We start from the raw sequence: 16,477 nt of genomic DNA on the forward strand, positions 1-16,477 counted from the left end.
GTCCCCTCTATCCCCGCAACCCAAGATGTGCAAGCCCACATAAATCACCTCATGCTGCCTGGAGAAGAAACCAAGATTCCCTGTCAGCATTCCTTGCTCAATTCACAGCAGACTATCAAAGCCAAAGATCCAGTCAAGACTGGGAATCAAACTGCAATGGATCAATTAAGAAAGCAATTTGTTAGAGAAACCCTTATACAGAATTTAAACTTCTTTGAAAAACACTTTAAAAAATATTTCCAGTTGGGGTGGTAATAGATTAAACGCATTGCTGTTTTATCTCTCGGTCCAATATAAATTCAGCCCAGGCTTATAGATAAAAGTTCAGTCTTACTTCTGACTGCCTCTAAATTGGAGAGAGTGGGTGGTGTGCTTTTACTATGAATCTGGCACAAATCTTGGCAACCTTCAGAGAGGCCCTAGAAATGGCTCCCATGAGCTGAATTCAGATACGAGGCACTCGGCCAAGGTTGAGCACTTGGTCAAGCAGTGAGGCAGAGCAGAGGAAGGAGGGAAGGGAAGAACAGGACAGGACAAAATTGTAAATGATTTACCCAAACATTGAAATTCGTTAACTTGACAATCAAAAAAAAAAAATCATTCAACACTTGTAGGAAAAAATGGGAAAGGAAGAAAGTTTTTTCCCCCCCAATACAAAAAATAAATTGTAACCAGGAAGCAAGTAAAACCTGAAGAAATAAAAACTTCTCGCCGACAAACTTTTATTTCCTTTTATAAAAAAGCAAAATGAAGCATAACAGCATTAAACTGCATTTCTGTTAGTGATGCCACCTTCTTCCTTTTGTGCAATCACTTACACATTGCATCGACACGAGGCTGAGCATTCAAGACAGATGGACATAAAAAAAAATCAGGCTCAATCATTCTGGAATTTCAACTATCTTACAACTAATAAAACCCACAGACAGCATTAATACAGTGAGACGGTGAAAACGGCTAAATATGAAATAACCCAACACATCACCATATATGCAAACATTATGTACATCATTCAGCTGTTTGAGTCCAGACTGAGGAGATCCTGTGAAAGATTAGCATTAAAATGATGCCTCACTGCAAATGTCCTGTAAACAAAACAGATATCATAGACCCACTGTCTATTACTGCTGTTGAATTGTTGCATAAGGAAGCTGTTAAACCAGTTCTAAGATTTGGTTTCAGCTTCACCTTGGGTGTGCCTGGGGTGGAGGGGGGGCAGTGGGGAGGTAAAAAACGGAGCTCCCCCCTCTACCTTTGCATTCATTCGATAAAATTAATTTAGCTAGCCTACGTTGTCTGAGTGATTTGTTTCCATTAGTGTTTTGTCACATTGTTCAGTATTTTGTTTCAGCAGCTTAGAGGGACTGTTTGAATCGTACAAACAAGTCTACAAACGCTAACATATAAAGAGCATTTTACGAGCAGCTTTGCTTGCAAAAAGGTGCTGCAGTGAGAAAATTAATCCTTGCAATAGGTCGAGAAGGAGCAAAATGAAAGCTGTAATATTAAAGCAATTGCATCTGAATGAAGAGTTTACAATAGATTAAGCTGATTAATGACTGTTAGCTATTAAGTGATGTCAGAATATGTTGTAAAACAACCCCTTAAAATGACCTGGGATAGGGAAGCATCAGATTCCATCTCTGCTCAGCCAAAGCGAAAGTGGGAGTGATATCAATGGACAGGCAAACAGCATGTACCACAATGTCTGCAGCCTTCCTGTGGTGTGTTTTGCCTAAGGTAAGAATTCAGATCACATTAAGCTATCTACTCTGATCTTTTTTTTGGATCCATCTTGTCCTGCTATTGCCCGTTACTGACTGCCTCTGCCTTGCTGCTGCTTACTGCTTATTCACCAATGACCTATGAAAGGGTGTGTCACTGTGGAGCAGTTTCTGTGTTGCACCGACTCCAACTTTGCAGAGTAACTTGGGATTTGGATCCTGTCTAGAGAGAAGCAGTACAAGATTCAATGAAGGATGCAATCTTATGGCACATTCATACCGATTGTAGTCTTGCAGTGAAGCAGTTTGAGAACAGGGTCAACCTCTGATCAAAGCAATCTCCAGATCCAACGGTTTAACCCCCAGTACCTGGTGGTTTCAGATCTGAACTGCACATCACACTGTAAATGCTGTCTTCAAAAGTTCAATTCCACAGGTAAGAGCTCTGCAGCACCAAGAAAATACTAAATGATTAAAAAAGATTCTTTCAAAAAAATAAACATTATTTAGTGCAGTGGGCAGTTTGACATCACAACCAAAGGAATCCCCAAGCACTCTGATCAGTTTCAGGAGGTGCCTGTGTGAAGTGAGGCTGACGTGAGCCACAGAGCAACTTATTCCAAGTCCTGTGGCTGGCGTGTTGTCATGGTCCTGTAGTTTTTTTCCCGGGAATATGCTGTGCACCTTTAAGGCTTGCAAAGGATCAGTACTGCTTTAAGAACCAGCAAGCCTCAGGAGTTAGAGAAAATGCATTTTCGGTTGCCGTTGGGTACAACCATTTGGAGACTGCGATTCAAAGGGTGCATTCCCGTTACCATAGATAGTGCCACTTGGAGTGAGTATCAAGCGATACATTTGTTACAATTCAATTTTGAACTGGCTTTTTAGTTGAAGACAGTTTGTTCTAACAGAGAGCACAGACAGACAGCTGGTGTTAGCATCTAAAAAAAAAGAGCTCTCAGCCATTTAAACTGAAGGAAGAGAATTTTAGTTTGCTTAATTATCTCTCAAAATTCTAAAAAAAAGTCAAGCCAAAACAGAGATCTTGGTAATTTAAACTGACGGAAAGGAAGTTAGACAGTGACAATATTTTATTGTCAAAAACTCTAAAGTCAGATTGATTCAATTGAAAGTGTTTGCAAGTCATTAATTGTTGAAATTCGCTTGAGAAGGAAAGCATCACTTACTGCTGGAATTAGACTATGGACTGTTCTACTGTTGAAGAACCTTTTTTCCCCATCAGACGGCTGTGAGGACTTCAAGCAACATTGGACTGTAAATTTGCAAGGACTCTAATTTTTTCTATTTTAGATGTTGTTTATACCTTCATAGTGTTTACGAATTTAGTTTTTCTAATTAAACAGTTAATTTGTTGATTTGAAGACACCTAGTTTGGTTAGCCTCATTTGGGGATTAGCAGATGGTGCAACTTGGCTGGGTCTTTCTTTAATTTGGAAAGTTTAAAATTGTATGTTAGGCGATCTGTGGAGTGACGGAATTGAATTAACAGTGTGTTTCGCCCACCACAATCAGAATTGTATATTTTGATTGGGGACTTTGCCTGGAGCGGTCGGTCATAACAGTGTGAAAATAATCTTTTACTATTCAGATGTGATACTGCACTGAAGTTGCACTGTCAAATATGATTTAAAAAGTGATGAGGGAGTCTGTAGAATGTCATGAGCACTTTCTAAAACTTACTCATGACTTGATTTAAATATTTATTGCGTGAACCTCCCTACCCACACGCTCAACAAATTTAAAATGCAACAGCTGAGAGAGGCACCTATGTGCACTTACGGGCAGGTAGCTCGCTCATGCTTGGGCAGGAGGATCACATTCTGAGAGTAACATACCCGAGATGACTGAATCCAGTGAGCAGCTGGTAATCTCAGATTGGTATCTCTAGTGTAAATGCATCCTGCGGGGTCTCCGATCCCTGGAACTGCTGCCCTCTTTTACCAATCGCACAATGAATGCATTTGTCCAAGTTTCTCACTGTCATTGTTTTTGCTCTCCACTGTACTGATCCTGTAAATCTGTCACCGTTGATGAGTCATTGACAGCTCCACCTTGTTGGTTCTTTCCAATTATCCCATGCTGAGCTCTCTCACCAGTCTGTTCCAAGCCACTGTCGACTTAGAAGGTTCTTGTCCCATGGTTTCTCACCACATGTTCCACAATAACTCCTGTTACCCCTCGATCGTTACCTTCATCCTGCAGCTTCTTTCTGTTGGATAGATTGCTCTCGTTATTCTGTCTCATGGATGGCAACAATCTTTCCATTCTTCTCTACTATGCAGGCCTTCATTAATCATCTCGTTCTTGACCTTTATCTTCATGGTAATGACCTCATGTGGATTACCCTTGCAGTTGACTACAAATCCATTGTGAATTAATCTTGCCAAGTGTCAAATTTTGGGAAGGATGTCAAGGCCACGGAGAAGATACAGAAGAGATTTATGATCCCAAGGATGAGTAGCTTTAAATAGGGTGAGAAACTGGGGCTCTTTTCATTAGAGCAAAGAGGTTAAGAGATCAATAGTGATGCTCAAAATTATGAGGGCTTTTGAACAGTATATTGAGAAAACCTTTTACAGATTGCTGTGTCGATATCTACAGGGCATAAATTTCAAACGATCACCCCCAAAGGGAAGGTTTTGAGAAAAAATAGTTTCTTCTTATTGCATAGAGGATTGTAGGTCTATGGAATGCCTTACCAGAAACAGTGATGAAACTAGAGTCCATAATAGGCTTTTCAAATAATTATCCACATCTTTTTAAAGAATTGGTGCAGGTTATGGAAATTCAATGAGTCAATTCTAACAGCACTCCAGTGACAATCACAGACATTGTTGCTCTTGGCCCATTGTTTATCATCAGTAGTTATGCTCCTATTCCCTGAGTTGCTTTTGTATTTTGGGAACATTCCAATTGGAAATGGCACCACAATACGTTAGGTTGCTGGTGCTGTGAAATTCATCCTGCTTACCTTTTAGGGTATGAACTGCAGTGACAATACTAAAACAACAACCTGTGCATGACAGATCTTACCTACACGCAGTCACTTGCAAGTTGCATTTGTGGTTTTCAGTTTCTGGCAGGCAATGTTCTTAGATAGTAGCTTAAGGTCTACAGTGCAAAAATCAGAGTGCCAGCTCATAGCTACAGCCCAAAGAGACTGCAGTGAGAATCCACCTCTTTCAGAAGGCCTCCAACCCACAGCAAGCAGTCACGACGATGTTAATGCTTCTACTACTGTGCTGTTGCCAGCGTCAGGGCTGTTTATCGAAATTACGGTGCAATATAAATGCAGCATTGTTCAATAGTGGTAATTCACTGATGACACCTTGTTTCTCGTTGCTGGTCTCATGTAGTCTTCTCTTGATCTGGAGTTACTCACGAGTGATTGATAATTTGCTGATCACTCTCATCTGTAATTTCCCGCTACACTGCCGCACAGCTTGGAGTAGCAGGTTTCTGATTCTCACTTTTGCTCCTTAGTTTGCCAATTTATTACCAGTGACAAACAGGGGCAATAGTCACTCAGGGTGGAAGATGTGATAGGAAACTCACATGTGATAGAAATGTGGTAGATTGTAAGAAAAGGAGCAATAAATTAACATGAGCATTTGGAACACATTCAGCCAGAGTGGGATGATGCCAGAAAACTACAGAATGAAAGGATGCAGCTCATATTTGTGAAGCACCACATGCAAGAAACCATGGACAAACAGCAAACAATGTGAGACTGGCAACTGGAAACTCAAAGGATAGTATGCGCTAAAGTATGAGCACGGCAGAATGGCAGGGTATGATAAACACTGGAAAGGTTTGCATGGGCAAATAGCTTAAAATGATCTGAATGTCATACATTGGGCAAAACCCAGGAGACACATGGTGGAAGAGTACAGACTGTTCTGTTCCTTGGTGTCACTTCTGTTATTGGGAGCACTGCAGTTTTTAGAAATATGACTTTTTTATGCATTCATAAGTTTTTTAAATTAGAAAATAATAGATTCTGTTTCATCTCAGTTTTCTGTACTAGTTAAAGTAAAAATATAATCTGCATATTAGTTTGGTCCATTTATGAAAGTACAAAGTACCCCATTAAGTTTTTGGATTATGGGAACTCTATTTGGTTTCAGCACTCACTCAACCAAACCTATCAGTGTTTCATTTACTAGTAAAATCTAAATGCTTTTGAGGAATATTTTCCATCACTTCCCCCCACAAATAACACTCATCAAAAACATATAAACAATGCACAAAACCATTTATACAACACTTAATGATGCAGAGATGTCTGCAGTGTAAAACATAGTTACTCAGTCGTCAGCCGAAAATTGCCTTACTATGGCACTGTTGGTCTGAACGACAAGCATCTGACTTTCATTGGCAGGCTTTGTTGCTTCTCAAAGCCAGTGCTGTCATTCTGTTGGGTGTGGTGCTACTTCATTGACTGGATGCTTTGGTTGAATTGAGAAACAGAATTCAAATATAAGCAAGATATGCAGAGGCAGAATAAACCAGCAAAGCAGAAATCAAGACCTGGGCTCTAGAATGGTGCCAGTGAGTTATGTTTCTTGATGATAATGAGTATAAACCAGGTCATACTCTCACTGCTGGCAATTTTCAGCCATCACCAAGGAGTGCAACTATTCTTAACAATATTCCTTATTCCAAAGTTTTCCTTTCGTAATCCTCTTCCTACTATGTGTTTCCAACTAAAGCTAAACTCCTAAATCAAAAAACATGGTTGTATGTGATCCACCACTTCCTTGTGCTAGTCAGCTGACTAAACTCATGTCCAATTGGGAGTAGAATAGTGAATTGTTAATTTATCCAAAAGCTGACCTTCTACATGATGTCAAGCTTTCTGAACAAAGGGGTCGAGCGTTATCTCATAACCATAGAGCTATGAATAAGCATTGAAAGGCTGCTTTTCAGACTCAAACTCCTTCTGCAGCCAGCACCAAACCATACTAATTAGCCCCACTTCAATATGGTTATCACATTATGATCCTTTATATCTACTTTAAAATAGAGCCATGTTCATTGGTATTGATTGTGAATTTAACTTGAGGGTCTGTAGACTCTTGTTTAAGACAGCTCTACCACAGTCAACCAACCTACATTTAGGTATACCCTCCCTGAGGCACTATCCTTACCTACAGCAGACAACAAAGACATCTGCTGTGATCTGGAAGCCAAAAACAATGTTTCTGATGATTGCTACTCCCCTCCCTTCCCCCACCCTTTCCCCTTCAAAAATAGTTTAATATTTGCCTTAATTTCAAACATTCCACTTTGTTGAGCCAACTGGCTGAAAGGAAGAGGAGAAATGGGATCCCTCAGAGAATTTACTCTGCCCATTTGTTCAGCTACAAATGTCCATTTGCCCTGGTCAGTATTACTTGGCAGTAAGTTGAGCTATAGCAGGTCAGTCTGAACCGTGTAAGAATTTGCAGACTGGAATAACAGAATGCAACTTTAACCCCTTCTAGTGCAGGACCTTTTTTCTCTCCAAATAGATTTTCAGTTGACTATTTGCAATTCAACCAGCCCACTTTAGTGAGATGAATACTTTCCAACTTAAAAGTGAAGGCAAAGAATCTATCATATTGGGAGAAGCTGAATTTATGTTACTTTTGCAACTTCGGTGTTCTAATCTCAATAAACTTGTAACTTATAAATTTGTAGAAAGGCAGGATAAACAAAATGTTAGCAGTTCCTTAAGTCTGTGCCACTCCAAGAGTAAGTCAACAGACTGTGTGTAAACTTCAGCAACGTACTGACTTCAATCTGTTTTGTTTCCCTGGAGAAGAAGAGGGATGGCTGTCAAAGTCAAAAATAACTTCTTTTTTCAACAAACCTCCTGTCAACGTTTTTGCGAATATATTTTCGGTCATGGACCTCTTCCCAACTGCCTGCGAGCTGTTAAGCTCATCACCTCCCAGTCGATAAGTAGCTGGGACAGTCCAGTCACAGAGGCAGTGAAAAGGTGAGCATTGCTGTAAATTGTACCATCGATGACACTGCACATTGTTTTTTACTCAGACAAGCGAATACTGAACAATGTTTTGATGCTAAACCTATCTCGCTTTGCAAGGCATGAGCAATAAATCAGGAAAAACACACTGGTTGGAAAAAGTTCTATAAACAAAACCAGGCTAGAGCAGTCTTTAAAAAATATATATAAAAAAATGAGATACATTTAACAATGAATCACCAATAGCCAGTTAAGTTGCATTTTCTTTGCGTTCACTCAATGCAGTAGTAAGCCACATTAATGTTTTTTGTTTCTTGTGCACATGAGCACCAGTCAGCAGGCTTTACAGAAACTAATAAGATGCAGTGGAGCCTGGACCATTACAAATGCAAATATAAATTTGCAGGGGTGTGTGACGGGGAGGAGAGGGAGAAGTTTCCACACATCATACCTGTGAGAGGACCCGATAGGCTGCACCCTCATTTTATTCCTGTAACTTGGCTGCACCCTACAAGTCTTTGATGAGGGCAAAGGGATGGTTCATTGATGATGCAAAGGCGATGTTCATCTGCAGTGTGAAGCTGTGTGACCAGGAGTGGTCGACTGGTGTGTCAAATCTTTGACAGTTTCTTCAGAAGATGTCCTGAATTATTGTTTTCTGATCAGTATAGATCTTGGTAGAGGTAGACTGAGGCAAAGATCACATTTGCAGTAAGACTCAAACCCAGAAGCATCTTCCACAGGATGTTTCCACAAAGCCCTTGGTTAGAGAGTGTGCAACAAAATAGAATACATATAAATAGACTAAATGAGCAAAGGAAATATTCACAATTACAGCTAATTGGTGTTCATGGATCAAGAAAATGAGCAGTTTTTTAAAAAACAGATGATTTAGCATAATACATAAAAAATACATTTTTTTGTCAACTGGACCAGCTTCATTTATTATTAATGGCTTGGATGCAAAGTCCTGAGGTGATGCCCCCACATTGCTTAAGTAATATAGCTAGTGAACTGCTGGGAGTACAGACCTAAGCCCAATTAAACGGACAAGAAAAGCAGGATTTTTAAAACCAGGTGGAAGATCATGCAAGGTTTACGTGTTCATTTTCAAGATCCTTTCTTCACTAGGTTTAAAATGTATGCTTTCAGCTGACAAAATGAAGTCATTTTATTTTTAAAAAGTCCACAGTTTTCAGGATACTTAAATTAAATGTAACATTTTGCTTTTCGGAACTGTCCTGTGGGAAAACATGTAGTTCCATCCATCAGCAAATTGTGCTGTCTTCATTTTTACTCACATAATGAGGGACATTTTGTGATAATTTTTTTTTTATTACTGACTGTACTGACCTCTTGATTGGAATCAACTTCTAGCATCTAAAAATACTGGCAGATTTGAAAATCCCATTGAAACTGTGCATGTAAATAATGGGCCCCCGTGTCTAATCCAAACAGAAGGCTTCAAAAAAAAAAAAAACTCTAGTGGCAGGAAGATCACAGAAAGCAACCACCTCAGCAAAACGTATAGCGCACTGACAAGTTCAGCTCCACAGTCTAATTTCTGCTGTTTAAGCATTTTCAACAAGTTAACCTTTACTTGCCCCAGATATAACGGGTTTCAATTGAAAGTGTCTACATCCTGCAGGGCAGAAGCAGTGTGCATCCCAGAGCATTTTCATATCCATCAAACTGTCAAATTAAACACCTGGATGTCTCGCCTGAATCTCTGAGACACGCAGGGTGATTACATAGTTACAAAGCTTCTAATGTGCCATGTTCCCAGAAAAGGTCAATGGTTGAATTTGCTTAACTGCTCAGCTAACCCTTTCTTTTCCTTCCTCGAGCTCAGTCTTCAAACATTGTCATTTTAAAGGGACACTGTCTGCCAAAACATTAATTCGATTAGTATCGGACAGCACAATTGTGGTGGTTTAATCCTTCATTTAAAGAAACCTTATGACAGTGTAAAACTCTCATGTGTGCTGCAACAGAGCTACACGAGTATAAAGTCAGTGACACCCTACTTAGGACTGTTGCAATGTCTCTCTAAGTAGGGCTGGCTTTGGCTAAAAAGAGTTCTCAGTGAGTTAATGTCAATTTAACCGGAGTAAACCATTGACAAAAAAATTCCTTTTTCATGGATTTTTAAAGCGGAAATGAAGCAAACATCAAAACCAAACGATATCAATCACAGTGCAGCACTTTCTGATAGCTGGTTATGCCTATTCTTGATGGAACTGGATGAATGGAGGAAACCTTCAAAAAAACTAACTTTTTACAGTTCACTAAGAACTTTAGGAAGGACCCAACTCTCACTCAAAATGTATGCAATACCAAACATACAAAAATTAATAATAATTGCTTGCTGGGAAAGAGAATTGCATTATTCAAACTGATTGTGAGGTGAGCCAATATTTCGAATACATTCAGACAGTGATTACTACCGTGAGATTTCTTCATTTCAGAAGAGGGGCATGAACATAGCACCAGTTTTTGCTGATGGGATGTATTTTTGATGCTGGGCTTGTCCTTTTCATACATTCTGTGTCGCTCCTGCAAATTATCACTTAGCACTGAGCCAACGATCCTTTAACGCTACGATCACATTAGATGAAATGAATCCCCAAGTACCGAGTGAAGCCACATTCCTGAGAATGTCGTATTAGTAATTAATTGCACAAGAGAATTAATTTTGCCTTGCCCTAACCTACCTCTGCAACTCCTCCAGTCTTACATACCCACCCATACCCTCAAACCGTCTGGCCTTTTGTGTACCCCCTCTCTGTTCGCCTCCTTCCCTGCCCCCAAACCCCATTACTGCTAGCAGATCCTTCAGCCATCTAGGCCCTATTATCTGGAACGCTCTTTATAAACCCTCTACCTATCTTAAAAAACCTTCTCAAGATTCATCTTTTTAACCAAGCTTTTGGTCACCTCTCCTAGCTCTCTCCACATGGCTCTATGCCCATTCTTTTATCACATTTTTCTGTTCTCCACCCCCCCCCCCCCATCCCCAGCACAGTACAGTAGCACATTTTGTACATTAAATCTGCTTTATAAATGCAAGTTGCTTTGTAGAAACCTTTTGTACTTCAAAATATTGAAAATGGCAATTAAAGGGTCATTAACTTGTTAGAACTTCTGAGTTTTGTTAGCCAGATCCAAATAATCACTTTCTTCTGGTCTTAAGTTTAAAGTTATAGGCCCAATCCAACAATTAGTGTATAGTCTATTCGATTTGAGGGAAAACGTGAAAGATTCTATTTAAAAAATAATGAAGAACATGTACACCTCAGATCGTGCACTGCGAGTCGAGGTAAATCAGCACATACATTAGCTTTAATTACCCAATTTAAAGAGCCCTTTGCATCACCATCTTTCTTGTCAACAAGAAAGCTGCAAATCATCACTTAGCACTGAGCCAAGGATCCTTTAATGCTACGATCACATTAGATGAAATGAATCCCCAAGTACCGAGTGAAGCCACATTCCTGAGAATGTCGTATTAGTAATTCATTGTATAAGAGAATTAACGTGATGCTACCCAACTAATAGTTTACTTGATCTATGTCTTCCCAAAACACCATTCTCTTCCCAAGCTACAGAAAATATATTTTTCACTAGAATGCTCTTCGACATGAAAGAGTACAATGTTTTCCAAGGTATTGGTTATAGTGGGAACACGCCAATTGTTTGGTCTCTCTTTTCTTGATGTTTTACCAATTTACGGTAAGAGTCAATGCACAAATTGAATCTGAGCTTGTCTCAGTTGGCAACACTTTCAACACTGAATCAGAAGGTTGTGGATTTGAAACCCATTAGGAACTGAGCAATAAATCTCGGCTGATGCTTAAATGCAGTATTGAGTGCTACATTGGTAGAGGAGTCATCTTTTGCATGAGATGTTAAGCCGAAGCCCTAACTGCCATTCTCAAGTAGAAGTAAAAGGAACCCATAACACAATTTAAATTCCTACCTCCTTGGCTGACATTATCCCTCAACCAACACCAATAGATTACCTGCGTGTTTCTTCATTTGCTGCTGTGGGGGCTTCACGTGTGCAAAGTGATTGCATGTCAATAATAACTCTGACTGGAAAGTTCCATCGGACATTCTGAAGACGTGGAATGTGCTATGCAAATGCAAGTTCCTCTCTTTTTCTTCATACAGGTCTTTATGGCCTGTAAACCTCAGGTACCATTCTTTGGGCTAGTCCAATTAATCTTTATTGGTTCTCTGGTGCAAAGTGCCCTCTTCAATCTATTATGGCTGACAGACCACTTTTACGCTAAACAGTAAACCACGGAACATGGGCCAGAGAACATTACAAAAGCTGCAACTGGTTCTAAGCTAGTTTGGGACTTAAGTAGATTCAAGGCTGAAACTAAAGAGAGACCATAAATCTTTTGAGAGTTTGGTAAATGCATCACTTTTTAAATAGAAAGAGGACAGCATTTCCCCAGCCTCGCACTATACTGTCAACTCCATCTTTCCCTGGTTCATTTCACCCTCTCTCCTGAAGGTGCTGACTCTTGCAGGAGTGACGTTACACATCTACTGGCAGCGTTCTTGGTGTCTTGCCCAAGAACTCACCCTTGATGTGAAAGCCAAGGTAATGAGTGTCAGCTCACTTTTCAACAATAGAAGGTTTGGAAGCAGAGCCGAGCCTTTCATCGCCCGACATCTATGTGCACTCGCTTGTCAACAGGGATCACTGGATAGCGATGGAGGGGTTGATTTATTCACTACTCTCGCTCTAGGAAGGAGAGCTCCACTGCAGCAGGAGTGCTATCCCAGCTGAGTGTCGGCTAACTCGCCATAAAGACTGGGACTTGAATTTGTATTCTTCTGCTCTTTAAGGCTCGTCACAACAACAGGCAATGACCTTATCCACTGGGCTACAGGGGAAGCCTTTACCCCATAGATTTTGATGGGAACTTCTCATCCCTAAAGATCTTGCATCAAATGAGGGGGCAGGGCAATTGGAACAAAGTAGCACGTCCCAGCTATCAGAACTTTTTTTTTTAAAGAGAAAGAGAGGAACATGAAAAATTCAACTTCTCAGCAGTGACAGGTAAGGACACACTGTTTCATCAGAGCTTGAACAACAATAGAGTCACAGATTCATAATGCACAGAAAGAGGCCATTCAGCCCATTGAGTCCACCGTTAGCTCTTTGTGGAGCAATGCAATCAGTCCCATTCCTCTGCTCTATCCCCATAGTCCTGCAAGTTTACTTCCCTCTAGTGTCCATTCAATTTCCTTTTGAAATCATTCATCATCTCTGCTTCCACCACCCTCATAGGTAGTGAGTTACAGACCAATACTACTCATTGCATAAAAAATTTGCTTCCCACATCCCCCTGCATCTCTTGCCCAAAAATTTCAATCTGTATCCCCTAGTCCTTGTACCATCAGCTGATGGAAACAGCCTTTCTTAGTCTACCTTATCTAAACCTCTATCAGCTTTAGCATTGCCAACCCTCCAAGATTGTCTTGATAGCAGCTTGTATTTATATGGTGCCTTTATTGCAATAAAACATCTCAAGGCAATTTACTGCAGCATTACAAAGCTAAATTTGACACTGAGCCACATAAGGAGATATTAGGGCAGATGACCTTGGTTAAAGAGGTAGGTTTAAGGAAAGGAAAAATACATGTGTTTATTTTCATGCAGGAGCTGGCCACATACTTTCCCTCAGTTTGCTTCCAAGGGTAAGTCCCCTTGACACAATGTTGAAAAAGGTTTTGTGGCTTTTTAAAATTTTATTTTATTTTATTTATTTAGAGATACAGCACTGAAACAGGCCCTTCAGCCCACCGAGTCTGTGCCGACCAACAACCACCCATTTATACTAACCCTACAGTAATCCCATATTTCCCTAACACCTACCTACACTAGGGGCAATTTACAATGGCCAATTAACCTATCAACCTGCAAGTCTTTGGCTGTGGGAGGAAACCGGAGCACCCGGAGGAAACCCACGTGGTCACAGGGAGAACTTGCAAACTCCACACAGGCAGTACCCAGAATCGAACCCGGGTCCCTGGAGCTGTGAGGCTGCGGTGCTAACCACTGCGCCGCCCAACACTTCAATATAAAATCTCCCCCCCACTGGATTGCCCGAAACCACACACCATGCTGTTTTTGGGGGGCGAAAAGTTGGGGTAAAGAGAACACCCACCCAACAAACCACCATTAACTGTCCATCTCAGGACACATCAGACAGCAGCTGTGGAATTTTTATCCTGTCCATCATGGGGAAAGCCCTGTCCTCCACCTGGTTTCTCCTCACGGTAACGCAACAGAGGTTAGGGATTTCAAACTTGTGATTTGAACCCAAGGAGCAGGACAGCAGAAAAAGGAATAGATGGAGCTAGATAACCCAACATTGCCAGGTCAATGATCTAATGACAGCGCAGAGCAGGTAGCAGGTGTGCTAATTTAAAGACAAAAATTGTAAATGTCATGCTAGACCCCCACCTGCCAAGAATGAGGCATATTAATTTTGTCACATGAACATTGATTTTAAACTGTTGCTGGAGCGAGGAAATGACTTGTTAAACAGATGGAAAAAAAAAAAGATGGCTGGAAAAACATTTGCATACTAACAGACAGCGCTTGGAGGGACAAAGGGGCTATCCCCTGCTCCAATTTAACCCACAATGGACTTTGAGCACCAGGTATTGTGTGTAAGAAGAGACATTCCAGGGTCGGCTAAAACAAGAGAATCCACAAACAGACGTGGTCAGACCAGCTAGTCACATGACCAACCTGCTTGGCAACCTGGGTTTTTTCTGAATTGTACAAAGAGTTTGAACTCAGAAAAGACTGTTTTCCTCCTGGAGTGAGGAGACCTCTCCTGCCTGCTCCCATCTCTTTCTCACAAGCCTCTGGACCCACTGAGGACACATGAACTTCAAGAGAGAAAAGTCTCCTACATCGAACAAGGTTTAAGAATAATACTGGGCCCCAACGAAAAGCAAGACCTACCTACCATCAAGGACTTTACAGTGAGCTCAAAGAACAGTAACCAAAATCATCATCAGATATTGCCTCAAACTTTTCCACTTTATTTCTTTTCTGTCTCTGTCTGCATGTGTGTATCGTGTATGCATGCTAGCTTGAGCGCGTTGCATATCTGTAGGCATTAACTGAATTCGAGTTTAAGTTTAATAAAGTTCAACCATTTTTCTTTAAATCTAAGAAAACCTGTTTGGCTGGTTTATTTGCCTTACAATTGGAAAGAAGTGAACAAGGATTCGCTAAGGGGGGAGCTTAAAAAAAACAATGAGTTTAAAATAAAACCCTGTTACGATAAGACCAGGAGAAGGCTGAGAGGGATCCCTACACCCCTTTTTCACCTGATCGTAACATTAAGAAAAATAACAATTGCAAGTGCACTTCATCGATGAGAAAGTGTTAGTGGCTGTGGAGCAATATTAGTTGTTTTCAAGGGAAATCTTGGGGGCGAGAAATAGTGTCTTTTAAAATAGCTTTCTTACCATCACAACTAATTTAGACAACATAAGTATGAAGTGGTACATCGGAGGAATATTCATTTTTATTCTAAAGGCTTTTAGGTCACAACCAAATGATGCAAAGCCTGGAATTAAAGATTAATCTGTTAGATACTGCTGTGAGCAAGCAGGGAGAAAAACCATAGTGTCATTTAGTTTTCAAAATATTGGAGATAGGGAAAAATGCTGATTGCCCAGACAGGGCGATGGGAGGTGAGGGGTCACATCATGAAACTTCCAGGAGTACGACCAGCCTGAACTGGCGAGCTCAGAAATACACCAGATTGCATTATAATTCCAGTAAATGATTTGGTACTTGTGTTTTTGCATTTACTGCATGTAGCATGGATTGCATCTTTATTTAGTACAAACAGTTCAACAAGCAATGAAATGCTGGCAGGTAGATGATAACTCAGAATGAATTATCATAGCAATTCCTCCACATTATACTGCTATTTGGCTCTTAGGATTATATCAACATTAGCTCAGAAGCTAAATAAAAAATTGCCAGCTCAGTAGCAGGTGCTCAAAGAAAATACATGGGTAAAATAACACATTATAAATTTTGCACCAACTTCAATGCCTATCCAGCAACAACAGCACTGTGTGCATGAACTTTATATGATTTTAAGGACTTTTTTTTCCTCAACAATAACTATATTGTTTTGGACTGGGTCTCCCAGCCAGCCACAGGGATTTCTTCACTGGCAATTTTGTTTACTAAATCTTAGTGTAAGAACAAATAGAACTTCAATAATAAATGTTTTTTTTGTAAAACTCCCCAGGCCACACACTGAGGACGGCAGCACCCCTGGTTCCCCTTCAAGTTGAAAATCTGTCAGGTCTGTAAGTCTTGACCCCACCGCCCAGCTGCTCGTCACTGTTACAAAACAGCAAGTATCATCTTTTCAAGCAGGTGCTTCCTAATCCAGCAAGGAACAGTGTTCAGGTCAAAAAGCCACATGCCAGTAGCAGAGAACTGAGCCTGTTTAGCCTCGGGGAAGGTCCCAGGTTTTCAACAGTTTTTTTTTAAAGGTAAGGTCTGTTGAAAGCCAAAGGCAGTCAGTACAGTAGTGACCCCCACAACACCAGCAAAAACCGCTTGGTAAGGACTGGACGAAAACAAACAACTGCAAAGAATTATTTAGTGGCCACAATATTAAGTTAACATTAAATCTCACTGTATGTGAATGAAATGCCGTGGAATTAAAAACACAAAGGTTTTAAATAGATCACA

General features: G+C 40.5%; 1 protein-coding gene across 3 annotated transcripts in view; it reads right to left on the reverse strand.

Annotated features, from left to right (window-relative positions):
- Window positions 1–208: 208 nt before the first annotated feature.
- Window positions 209–16,477, reverse strand: part of tmem201 (transmembrane protein 201) — a 187,138-nt gene continuing 170,869 nt past the window's right edge. For all 3 annotated transcript variants that reach the window (XM_068016976.1, XM_068016975.1, XM_068016974.1), the window contains one exon: window positions 209–8,476. In XM_068016976.1, the coding sequence (XP_067873077.1) occupies window positions 8,379–8,476 (98 nt within the window). In that variant the 3' untranslated portion in view covers window positions 209–8,378. The remainder of the gene's footprint in view (window positions 8,477–16,477) is intronic.

The sequence above is a fragment of the Heterodontus francisci genome, chromosome 37 (assembly GCF_036365525.1).
Source record: "Heterodontus francisci isolate sHetFra1 chromosome 37, sHetFra1.hap1, whole genome shotgun sequence".
Taxonomy (NCBI): Eukaryota; Metazoa; Chordata; class Chondrichthyes; order Heterodontiformes; family Heterodontidae; genus Heterodontus; species Heterodontus francisci.